Source organism: Canis aureus, chromosome 4 (genome assembly GCF_053574225.1).
Source record: "Canis aureus isolate CA01 chromosome 4, VMU_Caureus_v.1.0, whole genome shotgun sequence".
NCBI lineage: Eukaryota > Metazoa > Chordata > Mammalia > Carnivora > Canidae > Canis > Canis aureus.
In genome coordinates this window covers 51907153-51920963 of record NC_135614.1, presented here as the reverse complement: position 1 = coordinate 51920963, position 13811 = coordinate 51907153, and the positions used below count along the sequence as shown (strand labels likewise).

At 40.4% G+C, this 13811-nt stretch overlaps 1 protein-coding gene across 12 annotated transcripts in view; it reads right to left on the bottom strand.

Annotated features, from left to right (window-relative positions):
• Window positions 1-13811, bottom strand: part of ATP10B (ATPase phospholipid transporting 10B (putative)) — a 304309-nt gene that overhangs the window by 80066 nt on the left and 210432 nt on the right. For 11 of the 12 annotated variants that reach the window (XR_013378278.1, XR_013378277.1, XM_077895646.1 and 8 more), the window contains one exon: window positions 2670-2874. Coding sequence is in view for 10 of the 12 variants with exons in the window: in XM_077895646.1 (XP_077751772.1) it covers window positions 2670-2874 (205 nt within the window). In the remaining 2 variants the exon portion in view is untranslated. Of the gene's footprint in view, window positions 1-2669; window positions 2875-8740; window positions 8833-13811 lie in introns of those variants that run through there. The other variant, XM_077895648.1, reaches the window with a different exon arrangement.

The following is a 13811-nucleotide window of genomic DNA, read 5'->3' as shown; positions in this document are numbered from 1 at the left end:
GTAGCAAAGAACAGCCCAAATTTCTCCTTTTCAGGGACCTGGCTAAGCCTACTTTTATCCTTCCTGGCACATCTTACTTACAGGCGGAAAGAATATTGAAAATGGTAAAGTGTGCTTTCAAGTAAGCATCTCTGGGTAAACTCTGGGTAATAGTCAAAGGGCCAGGGAGATGAGCTACTATGAACCTTAAGAACTGAGACTTTGGACAAACTTGGTTTTGAATCTTGTTCCAACATGTTCTGGCTCAGTGACCTTGGACAGGTTACTTAACCTCTCTATGCTTCTTTTCCTTATGTGTATAATGGGGACAATAATAGCCCTACCTTATGGGGGATTTGTGAGGATAAATGAGATAATCATGCAGAGCCCTCAGTAAGGATTTAATAAAAGTGCATCATTATTATTATAACTATTATTATAGTAGTGGAAAAACACACTTAAGCCAAGTGAGGGGGAGAATAAAGGAACAAAATAGAGAACACCTAAAATCTTGAAGCTCAAATAAATAAATCTTCTCTTCACAAATGAACTTTTTTTTTTTTTTGTAAGTCATTATGCCAAGTACCCTGTGAGAATTCAGGGTTAGAGTTTGAGAGATGTTATTAAATTGCCTGGTCTACTGCACTGGAGTGTGAATGACCCTTTCATCTGGCTCTTCATTCCAATCAAATCCCAAACTATCTGACTAATTAACATACAAGAAACCGTTTGGGAGTTGTTGCTAAAGACAAAAAGAGAAGTGGCTTGTTGAAACTCTGACAACACAGTGCTGCCAGAGAGAGAGTCAAGAGGCCTCAGAACAGTGATGAGGATGTTAGGGAGGGACTGCTGAGGGGAAGATTTGTAAGCATCATAGGCAAATACAAGTTTCAATTCTCCCAGAGCTTTGTAAAAAAAAATGAAGTAGAATAGAAAGTCTCAGAGTGATTTGCATGTAGTATGGCTCAGATGGCAATTCTACATCTCACACACATCCACATGCGTTATGTGTGTTTATGTGTGCATGTGTTCAATAGTGTGTATTTCTTATTGTGAATTAGGGTTAAAGAAGCTTAAAAGCCTCTGATCTTGATGGCATACCACAGGGCCCTGAGCCAAGAAATAGCTTGCTGTGCATCTAGAGTGTCTTTGTGAACTTTCCCCTGATCCTGCCCTGCTTTTTTGTAAACTTTAGGTAGATTTGGTTAATGTGGTAAGGAGAAACAAAGGAGAGAAAATTCAGAATCAAACACCAGTGCAGTGGCTGACTCAGGTGGAGCCTGGAGACCAATGGAAATACTAAACCTGTGAAATAACAAGAAAAAGCAGATGGCAGCAATGTGGTCATGGTGGTTTATATGCCCAGGCTAGTAAATGTAGCCAAAGTAGCAACCACAGACCATGTATTGTGGGCCTACTATGCACCAAACCCTATATTTTGTTCCTATCTTTATCTCATTTGAGTTTCACAGCAGAACTAGGGGAGAACTACGTAGGGATGAGAGAATAGACTTCTGAGGACTGAATCATTCATACCAAAGTGATTTTGTGAGAACTGCTCATCCAGTGCTTGGAGAAAGGCAAAGTGAGATATGACAAGTTGTCTTCTCTCAAGAAGTTTCAATCTAGATAAGTGAACTCTAGCTCATGAGAATCTCTGAGGAATGAGCACTTGCCTTCTTTCCACTAAATCCCCTGACTCATTTAATTTCTCTCCCGCTGAAGGCTGGGAGAGTGAAGAAACTGATATATTTGTATTCTTTTCCATGGGCAGAGGAAGATTCCAGATTGAAAATCAACGCTTTCAAGGGGAACTTTAATTGAAAATTGGAATATCACACCCGGTTTCAATTTATCAGCACATATTGCGTCTGAACGCCATTGACATTCACTGCCAATTACTGATTCCTTACTATGTGTCTACCTTCATGCTAAGTAATTCCTACACCTGTCTTTTAGTCTTCAGGATCACCCTAATATAGAAGTACTATTTTTGTATCCATTCTCCAGATGAGGGAATAAAGATGTGAGAGAATAGTAACTTGCCCGAGGTGAGAATGCTAATAAATGGTGGGGTTGGACTCTGAGTTCAGTTCTGTCAGCTTCCAGAGAATGGGCTCTTAACCAGCAAACAATAATGACTTCTCTATGATATTCACGGCACCATACATGTAAGTGTGGGGGTTAACTAAGTGTTGATGATCATTCCTTATTTCTCAAGGAGGGAAAGTAAGATGTACACAAGTGGAAAAATAGATAACAATACCTTCCTATAGCTTATGCTGGAGTCAAAGTAGTATTGGAGAAGATTCAGAGGGAGAAGTGGAGGGAGCAGAGCTGTGCAGGATGGGCAAGGACTGCATAAGCACAGAAAAATGGGTTAGTCCCAAGGGTAATTGCCCTTGGTTTAGGGCAGAGACTACAATTTCCTTAAATAGAGTGAGCCCCCATTTAGGAATTTTGAGGCTTTCAGTAAGTATTTAACTTTCCTAAGCCTATTTCCCCATCTGTGATAATGGGATGATACCCATCAAAAGCCTTGCTAGGAAGATTAACTATACCTAAGGCTTGGGAAAAGGAGGCATCTCCTACTCTCTCCTCTAGCCACCAGGTTAAATTCAATTTTCCAGTAGAGTTGGCTTGCTTCTTCCCTTTGACCTCACCTTTGAAGATCTTAGAAAGAGCCTTACCTGCTGTGAGAAGCCCTTCACAACACGTCTTTGTTTGAGGTTTGTCTCTCCATCCAGGTTGGCAGTTTCCAGGTGGCAGATCCCGCTGGGGTCTGAGGAGAAGAGGAGGAGTATGTCTGCTGGGATGATCTCATTGCACTGCATTTGGATGAAGTCTCCCACACGCACATCCTTCCAGCACTTCTGCACGTAACTCCTCTCTTTTCTTGGGTGGGAGAACAACAGTGAGTTTTAAGTTTCTCTAGAAAATTAATAAGTGAATGGAAGAAGGTCCCACCTGTGCCTAAACATCCCCCAAGCAGCTTGTCACAAGACTGTTTGGTATTCTATCTTGCCCCAAATGATCACCAAATGATCATAACACTCTAGAAAAGCTAAACGTGACCTATAAAATCCCACTAGCAGAAAATCTGTCCTCATCATTTACAGTTTTGATTGACTGCTGGATGTAGACTAGGTACTGTGCTCAGCCTTGCTTTCTAGTAGAAGAAAAAAATTAAGGGAAAAGGTGACTACATAATCATATTATTCTAGTACTCTTAATATACATCATTTTCCAGATTAACCAGTTATCACTACAGAAAGCAGGATTGCAAGGAAAAATTGTTTAGAAAAAATTGTTTCTGATTAGGAGAGGAAAGTGCAGTAGGAAAGTGAGGGTATACATCATTGTGTAGGAAGATGTGAGGTGGTGCTGAAACAGAAAACTCTGGGCAGTCAGGAAATTAGAAAGATAGCACCAGGAAGTTTAACAGGATGGGTCCCATAATGCTCATAGAATCAGAAGGCTAAAGAAATCTCAGGAAAGTATGAATTTTCTCTTCCCACCCAATTTATCAAGCAGATAAATAGTGGCAGCAATAATCACAAATGTAGCATTTCTACTGTGCCAGACACTAGTGATAGTTAATACTTTATTTGCATAATAATACCCACTGGAATGGATATTGTTAGACCCAGTTCACAAATGAGGAAATTGAGGGTCCAAGAAAAATTTCCCAAAGTCTTATAAAAACAACTGAAACCTGAGTCCAGGTCCATCCTGACATCCAACTTCACACTTTTTACTGCTTGGAGATCCTACCTCCTCAAAAATATTCCCCTGTCTCCTCAGGTCTCAGGGGGTATGGCAGTCTCAGCTTTTACACCACCAGTGAAAGGACTCCCTACTACCCAAGGGAGCACATTTCATTTTAAGGATCTCTCATCTTAGAAAATATTCCTTCTACTTCACCAAATATTCAACTAGATCTGCTTTCCTGAGCAATGTGATCTATTCCATCTTCTACCATTTTATAAATATTTTAAGACATTCATCAAATATCCCCTGAAGCCTTTTGGATTTGCCAAGTCAAATTTAACTTTCCAAGTGCCCTTCATTACTCTTGTATGATAGTTTTAATACCTGTCTTAAAGGGTGGGTGTTTTGTTTAAGGCTGTATTTGGAAATGTTCCTCTTTAAATATGGGATTTGGAACCCAACCAATATTCTACATGTGGTCTTTTCAACCAAGCCCAGCTGGTTTGCAGCTGGATGCCTCTGAGCCCAGCCGCAGCTGTTTTTCTCCACTGGTGTTGAGCCCCTCTGGGCATGTTATTGCTTCTGTTTCTATTGGAATCTGGGTGTCCTAGCGATGACAAGACTACTCTTTCACAGAGAAAGAGATATGACTGGAATTTTGCTTTTCTCTTTTGACTTCATAAAAGTCCCTAAGGAGGTGAAGGGCTTGAGGTCTTCTTTCCTACTTTGGTGCCCTCCAGAGAACCCCAAATAAGCCTTCCTAAGACTCCATTGTTCTTGTCATAAAATATCCATGAACAGGACTCCCCTAATCCCCTGAAATGAGTGTGCTCTCATCTGGAATGCCAACTAAGGGAAGGTCTAATCTGAGTCTATAAAATAATCAGAGACATTAGTATTGGGGAGCACCTTGCCATGATAAAGACCCAAAGAATTCAGTGGAAATTCCCATGGCTCCAGAAAGCATAGCAAAGCAGCTACTCGTACAATCAGTCCACGGGCAATATCGTCCAAATGACTACTGAGACCATTTCTCAGCATTTAAGGGCAAATATATCTGTAGCATTTTGGTAATGGTGCTTCTTTCCATGGAAGGATATTTAACAGGTTTCTAAACACTTTTTGATTCCATCAGCTTATTTTATCACTTGTTTTTCCTGTAAAGAATGTGGACAGCCCCTCCTCATATTTTTTCTCAATGATATTTCAGAAATATACTTATCTGTTTATTGATATATTTAGGGTAGATACTCTTCCATCAGGAATGTGAATATTATTATCAAATAATTCATGGTCTTTCTGTTGATTCAGGGAAGGATTTGTTTTTTCTTCATAGTGGCCCTAAGAATACCTGTTAAATGTTCGAGTATAAGGCTACTTAAGGAACTAGAATGGCTCATACTCTCCATGGGAGAAGGAATCTCACAGGGTCAAAGAAAGACTGGCTTTATTGCTTTTGTTGTTGTTCTTTTTGAGTGGTGCTTAAAACAAAACAAAACAAAAAATTCCTAAATATTATAGCAAAATTACTTCAAAGAATAAAGGATTATCACTCAACTTGTCCCCCTTCTTCTCTACCTCCCCATTTTGACTTCCGTGTCCTGTCAGATGACGCCTTTGGGCATGGTGGGTATCAACTGGTTGCTATAATCTCAGCATTATATTTGGTATTTGAGATTGGGTTTAGTGAAAATGCCTTTAACTAATTGCCAATACTTCCAGAGCACACTGGTTGAGAAGATTTGCAAGTGCTGGTTGGGATTGCTGCAAACATAGGCATATAAGAGGCAAGGCCAACATACCTCCATCCACGAACACTGAATCTCATTCTTCCCCTTATAATAAAGGACTCCAATGCTTATTATGGGATCTGAGCTTTAAGGTGATGAAGATGGAGGGTTATGGAGATGTGTTTATGGTATATATGCAGTCACTTCTGTGAAGTGAGCTAGATTATTGTTTTGTCAATCCTCATTGTGGTGATAGGTATAATGAGGTCAGAGGAGCCACCCAAGATGCTGTAAGTCAGATCAACCTCTGACTTCTATTATTCCTTAGATCCCAGGGAAGTCACTGCCTTTTTAGTAATAATCACTTCTGTCTTTCCTTTAGATTAATCCTCTCATCCTTAGGATGACATGTGGCAGTAAAGAAACATTCCTAGTCCCTCTTGTAGGCATACCCTCCAAAAAAAAGACTGCCCATCTTCATGAGTGTGCTTCTCAAACAGAGGCACACACCCTATTATGTGTGTCTGGGATAATGAAGCTACAGAATCAACATGACTTTGAGATGTTAGTTTTAAAAAACATGTTTTGTGTGTGTACGTGTGGGGGAGGATATGGTTTAGTAATTTAGCTGGCACATAATTTGATGGATTATATTTATATTAATCCAAACATTGTTATGTTATGGAATAAAAGACAGATTTTAAATGAATGTTTGGGAATAAAAAAACGAGACATCAGGGTAAAAAATGAGACATTTCATTCTATCATTTGGCAACTTTGTGCTGGTCTCTTTATCCTCTGGGGTCCATTTTGTCTCCCCAATGTCAGAAGTATGAGTATGTCTGTGGAAAAGGCAAGGATGCACAGCCCAAGGGGGTACAACCAGAGGAGGTGATGAGTGGCTGAACTCAGTTGACGCGGAAAAGTGGCGTGCCCCTGCATCAAATGACACCCAGATGTGGCCAGCAGCTGGCTGGGTGCCACCTGAGGAAGTCGTTTGGAACGGCTGCCTCAGGTGGATGAGTCCATACGCTCTTGATCACCTCCCTGCTCAGTAAGTCACACCTGGGAACCAACTGCTATTTTAGTTTCATGGGATGCTCACTGCTGTTTAAAAATAAGACAAATCAACATGGCCTGGGACAAAGACTCCATCTGGCAGATTCTGCTTCGAGGAGAAATTAAGTGGTGCCGTGCTAAATGGCTTTCCGAGAGGAGATGGGGCTTATTAAGAGGGAAATAAACAGCAAGAGAGGTTTGTAACCAACTGGATGCCATGGGGAAGCAGGTGAAAGGGGGAGGAGAGAATGCTTAAGGCTCCATTTCTCAAGTGTGTGGGTTTTACAGAAAGAGTTTCAAGGAACTAGAGTAGAGAGGATTTTTCAGGTTTAGTTGTCTGTGGGACTTTCTATTCAAAACAGGATGATGAGCTGACCTTAGCTATCCTTCTGGAAGCTTGAATGCTGGATATAGAATGGTCAGCATTACTACCCCAGGGTGAAAGAGGAATGCTAGGGAGAATCAGTGCAGTATAGGGGTTAAGAGTGGGTTTGAACTCCAACTTCACAGCTTATTACCCATGTGACCCTGGGCAAGTTATTTAACCTCTCGGAGCCTTTGTTTTTTTCAATTGACAGTAATATGTGCACTTGCCTCAGAAGGTTGTTGAAAGGATTGATGACATGATCCAGGAAAGGGACTGAACTCAGGCCTTTGCATTTAGTAAGTATTCAATAAATACACGATACTTTGATGATGCTGATGATGGTGACAACAGTGACGACAATGATTATTAATATCATGGTTAGTGCTAACCCCTTGCTCTCCCAGCCCCAGCATTCTCCTTCATGCAGTTGGGACACCCATTTTATGCCCATGATTGCATTTTATGGCTTGGGCCCAGGTACACAATATACAAACACAGGAAACTCTAAATATTGAATCCTTTACCCCAAGCTCAGAAAAGAGGGATTTAATCCAGCCAATTGAAGACTTAGGGCTCTGGCTACTGGCACAAACTCCCAGAAAAGTATATCCTTAAAATCAATCCTGCCCAGCATGTTCATTTGCAAATGTTAATAGACTGATTTGAAAGTTTATATAAAGAGGCAAAAGACCCAGAATAGCCAACATGATATAAAGGAGAACAAAATTGGAGGACTATTACTACCTGACTTCAAGACTTCAAGCTAGAGTAATCGAGACATTGTGGTACAGGTGAAAGAACAGATAAGCAGATCAATAGAACAGAAGACAGAACTCAGAAATATATATGTAATCTTTGACAAAGGACCAAAGACAATACAATGGAGTAAAGATAGTCCTTTCAACAAATGGTGCTAGAACTGGACACCCACAGACAAACAAATGAATTTAGACACAGATCTTAACACCCTTTCCCTAAATAACTCAAAATGTATCATAGACCTAAATGCAAAACACAAAACTATAAGACTTTTAGAAGTTAACATAGAAAATCCAAATGACCTTGTGTGTGGTGATGACTTTTTAGATACAACACCAAAGGCACTATCCATGAAAGAAATAATTGATAAGCTGGACTTCATTAAATTTAAAAACCTCTGCTCGGCAAAAGAAAATGTCAAGAGAATGAAAACACAACCACAGACCAGGAGAAAATATGTGTCTTACAAAACACACATCTGATAAAGGACTATAATCCAAAATATATGAATAATTAAAACTCAACAATAAGAAAATAAACAACTCAATTTAAAAAATGGGTAAAAGTGCTGGACAGACACTTCATCAAAGAGGATATACAGGTGGCAAATAAGCATATGAAAAGATGCTTTAGATCATATATCATTAGAGAAATGCAAATTAAAACTGTGTGATACCATTACACACTTAATAGAAGAGCCAAAATCCAGAACTCTGACAACACGGAATGCTGGCAATGATATGGAGCAATAAGGACCCTTATTCATTGCTGGTGGACATGTACAAATCGTACAGCCACTTTGGAAGAAAGTTCAATAGTTTCTTACAAAACTAAACATATTTTTACCACATGATCCAGTATCATGCTCCTTGGTATTTACCCAAAGGAGTTAAAAACTTATGTCCATACAAAAACCTGCACATGGATGTTTATAGCAGATTTATTCATAATTGCCAAAATTTGGAAGCAAGCAAGATGACCTTCAGTAGGTAAAGAGATAAACTGTGGTATATCCAAAGAATGAAAATATTAATCAACACTAAAGAGAAATGAGGTATTAAGACACAAAAAGATAGGAAGGAACTGTAAATGCACATTACTAAGTGAAAGAAGCCAATCTGAAAAGGCTACATACTGTTTGATTCCAAGTATATGACATTCTGGAAAAGGCAAAACTGTGGAGACATAAAAAGATCAAGGGTTGCTAGGGGCTGGAGAGGGGTAGGGTGGGGAAGGATGTAAAGGCAGAGTGCAGAGGACTTTTAATGCAGTTAAACAATTCTTTATGACACTATAATGATGGATATGTCACTATACATTTGTCCAAATGCACAAAATATATAACACTAAGAGTGAGCTATAATATAAACTATGGACTTTAGGTGGTTATGATGTGTTGTGACAAATGTAGCACTCTGATGGGGATGTTGAAAATGAGGAAGGTTATGCATGAATGGGAGCTAGGGATATATGGGAAATCTCTGTACCTTTCCCCTAATTTTGTTGTGAATCAACCTAAGGCTGCTCTAATAAAAAATAAAGACTTAATAAAAACAACACCAACAACAAATCAGTGCCAAAGGGATTTGATGGATTTCCAATTCTACTCATATTACTCAGGTAAGGATACTGAGGCTAGGAGTGACATGGCCAAGGTACACAGTCACAAAGTTTGCACTGGAACCTCTACTCTTTCCATGGTGCTAAGCAGGAGGACCAACGGCCCCGTGGCTGGCTCAGGAATACTTGTAATACAGAATTGTTTTGCCAGTCGTATGTTGAGGTAGAGGCAGTACTGGAGAGTGGTTAAAAGCTTTGGAATCAGGCTCACCTGATTTGAAACCTGGAACTATGGAACTATCTCTTACATGTGGTGTTGCTTTGAACCCACTGCTTAACTGTCTGACCCTCAATTTATTCATCTATCAAATAGGACAGCTAAAATACATTCTATAGGTTATAGTGAGAGCTAACAAAAATAATATATGAGAATTGTTTAATGATTGCACAGCAAATGGCATTTACTGCTGCTATGATTATCGTTATAGTTATTTTAGCTTGGAGCAAACAGGGTCACTGCTGTGGAGACAGTAGACTAGAGATAGTGTAATTGTCTGTTTTTATGAACTCATATGAATGAGGTGCTCTCTTTCTTTCTTTCTTTCTTTCTTTCTTTCTTTCTTTCTTTCTTTCTTTCTTTCTTCTTTCTTTCTTTCTTTCTTTCTTTCTTTCTTTCTTTCTTCTTTCTTTCTTTCTTTCTTTCTTTCTTTCTTTCTTTCTTTCTTTCTTTCTTTCTTTCTTTCTTTCTTTCTTTCTTTCTTTCTTTCTTTCTTCTTCTTTCTTTCTTTTTTTTCCTGTGGGAGGAACCTGGCAAGAGGGTGTAGAAGATTTGGAAAGGGACAAAGGGATAAAGGGTTGTGTGGCCTCTGTCCCTGACCTGGCCTCAGGAAATGGAACAGAAGCTAAAGCAAAGCAGTTATGTTAAAGACAGCCTAAGTCTGGGTAGTGAGTACCCCCTGCCTGGCTATTCCTTGCCTTCTGTATCCACCTGTCAGCTACAGACCCCAGTGATAGGGCTTCAGGTTTACAGGACCAAGAAAAGTACCAGAAGGGGACAGTGGAGGCCAGAGGAATGGTAGGATACTTTGATTTCTGGCTTGGCTGGAAATACTGAGGGACACAGTGATACTCCTTATATCTAAGTATGCCTAGGCATATCTAGGAAGGCTTGAAATTAGGGTGGGACGACATGTCCCAAATCAGCAGTTTGGGGCGAGTGTCACTGGGGTATATGTATTAATGTGACCTCACCCAGGAGCCAATGAGGCTTAACACAACCAGTCATATTTGTTATTAAAGTCCTTCTCTATACTGAGAGTCTCATTTTGTATTGAAGCTCCAAGGAGTAGTAGTCCAACCCTTGACTTCTTTGTGCACATGACTGTGACACACAGAAAGCAGAAAGGAGCTTGGAATGGTACAAAGCAGTGATGGCCATGGAAATACCATGCTTAGGGGACACAAGAGTCACAGGTGTAATCCATCAAGGTCACATTCACAGAGTATGGAGAAGCAGCCTGGGAGTACCGAAGGCATAAGATATTACCCCAAATGCCCTCCCTTGAGCCTCTGCAGATCCAAATGCTACCTTTTACTTTCGTTCTTTGGCACTGAGCATCAGTGATACACCTCTCTTTGCCCCATTTTCTGGCCTATTGTGGTCCTATTTCCTAACTGTTTTGTGTATCTTTTACTTTCAACAATATAATAAGCTTGTGGAGAGCTAGTATGACCCCGAGCCTTATATTTCTGTTACTACATAGGGTCTGATGGGGTGTTTAGTGTATGGAGAAGTGTTCAGTAAACATTTAGCAACTGATTCTGTATAGATTTGTCTTGAACATGAGGCAGAAGAAGGGAAGTTTTTCCTAACCTTTAGCCATTTAGCATCTTTTTTTCTGTTATGGACTCACCAGAGGAGACTTCTGATAATATACAATATAACACAACACAACACAATATGCTTATCTGTCTCCGTCCATCACTTAAGATACATTACTATTTAGCTGCCTGATAATGAAACAACTTTTATTATTACCATTATCTCCATTTCATAGATGAGAAAGCAGGCCCAGAAAAGTTATCTAAATTATGTAAGGTCACATAGATATGTCTACCAGAACATAGAAGTGATAGGCATGGGAGTTTCATGGCTTGATGTGGTCTCTTCGTTCTGTTTGGGAATGAAGTATGAAGCAGATGAAGCCTCAGAAGCTGGTGACCGAATCAATTGGAGTTGGGATGAAAATAGGAGCCTCACCTTTTAGAATTGTGAGCTCCTTAACAGGCCATAAATCCTCACTTGCCAAAATGTAAGTCATGCCTGTTGACATGAGGGCAGAGCTTCAGGGACACTTGGATTGTTTTATGACTCTTCTACCCATTGAGTTGTGGAGAAGACCTAATGCATTCTATCCTGAAATGACAAGCTGAATTGGCCTAAATAGTTTATGGCCTTCTGTGAGCACAGGGGAGGCAGTGGGAATAGGGTGGGCACTTGTAAAATTGACGCTTCAGAGCAGAGCCTAGTTTGGTGATGCCAAATGCAGAGCAAAGATGTGTGGGATGAATGCAATGGTCTGCTGGTCTGTAAACTCCAGCCAGTGGTGCTTTTCATGCTCATGCTTCAGATGACACTAGATGTTTCTCTCTTGTCTGCATTTTTCAGATTCTTCCCTCAGGCCCATTTTGCTATGTTCAAGAGCTTGGAGTTCAAGTTCTTTAGCTAAAGAGTTTGTCTTCTCTTGTGTGGTTTCAAATGCCAGCCAATGGCATTTCTTCCTTAATCCTCTTGGCTCAAGGTCATGGCAACTCCTGGCTAACAAGACTATAGAACCCTCTTCGGCAATATTTTAGCTAACATTTTCTGAGTGCTACTGAATGCCAGGCAATACACTAAGCGTTTGACATACGTTCTCTCATTTAGTACCCACAGCAACCCCGTGAAGGTAGTTTCAGAGTGAAGGTGTGTTTATATGTCTTGAGGTTAGAATAATCCTGGCAAAGCCTGAATTCTGTCCTTATCAATCATCTCATCTCCTTTGGGTTTCCCAAAGAGCTGTTACTTAGAGTAAATAATAGTGAAATGGGGCCCAAACAGCTGCTTTATTAGTGCCACACAAGGATGATATTCTAATGCATGCTCTATGTTAGAAGTTGGGTTGGACAAAGTGCCCTTGGCTCTGGGCTAATTGAGGCCATCTGGATCATTTGCCTGAATGTAAGTGTTGGTGTGAGTGTGCTCAAGAATGCTGTGGAAAGGGAGGAGGGAGAAGGATGGCCCAGTTCCAGAGTTTCTCGATTTCAGGTTCTGCCCCGTAGAAGAGAAACGAGGGAGCAGAGCCTTGCTTTTTACTACCAAAATAAATGATTCCTCCCTTGTATGTGTGGAGAGTGTAGCATGAAAGTTAGATTCAGGCTGGGCCTGGCATTGGAAAAATGAGAGTTGAAGTCACTGGACATTAAGAAAAAAAATTACATAGTATGATTTATGGTGCAGACACAGTGTTAAACAATTTATAAAGATGATCTCGGGCAGCCCGGGTGGCTCAGTGGTTTAGTGCCACCTTCAGCCTGGGGTGTGTTCCTGGAGACCCAGGATCAAGGTCCATGTCAGGCTCACTGCGTGGAATGGAGCCTGCTTCTTCCTCTGCCTGTGTCTGTGCTTCTCTCTTTCTCTCTTTCTGTGTCTCTCATGAATAAATAAATAAAATCTTAAAAAAAAAAGATGATCTCATTCCATCCACAGGACACTTAAGAAATAGGTGCTAGCAATGTTCCCACTTTACAGATGTTGAAATGAAAGTTCAAGCGATCAAGTCACTACATGTAGTCACAAGTTTAGTAAGTGGCAGTTCTGGGACTATCCTAGGTCTGATGCCAAGCATCCAGTAAGAGGTCACATTTTATTTTTATTTTATTTTATTTTTTAATTTTATTTTAAATTTTTATTTTTATTTATTTATGATAGTCACAGAGAGAGAGAGGCAGAGACACAGGCAGAGGGAGAAGCAGGCTCCATGCACCGGGAGCCTGATGTGGGATTCAATCCCGGGTCTCCAGGATCGCGCCCTGGGCCAAAGGCAGGCGCTAAACCGCTGCGCCACCCAGGGATCCCGAGGTCACATTTTAAATGCCATTTTTGAGACTCATTTTTCACCCTCTTTTGCAACACATTGTATAGTTTATTTCTATAGCTCTGTTATTTTCAAGCCCTTTTGCAAGTTAAAAGCACATCTTTTGCAAGTCAAACGCACATCTTTTCACAAATATAACATAGAGATTATGATCACTATTTAAAGATGAGACAAACGGGGCCCCAACTGCCTAAGTGACTTCACTGAAATCATACAGCTAATTAGTGGCAGACTCAGGATCAGGACTTCTGGTTTCCACATTCTTAGGCTTTCCAATGGGGACTCTGGCATAAAAGGGGACTAACATACAAATAAAAAGAGTTTGCAGGCCAGGCTTCTTTTTTCCCAACAGAGCTGGCCATTGCTGGGAAATCATGCCATCAGTGCTTTGCTGTCAAAAGCCTGACTACTGTCCTGTAACATCTGGAATTATTTGTCTATTATAGTGGCCACCTGACTTCCAGGAAAAAGAATCTCCCAAGTATTAGCAGAAGAGCCAGAATTTTGAAG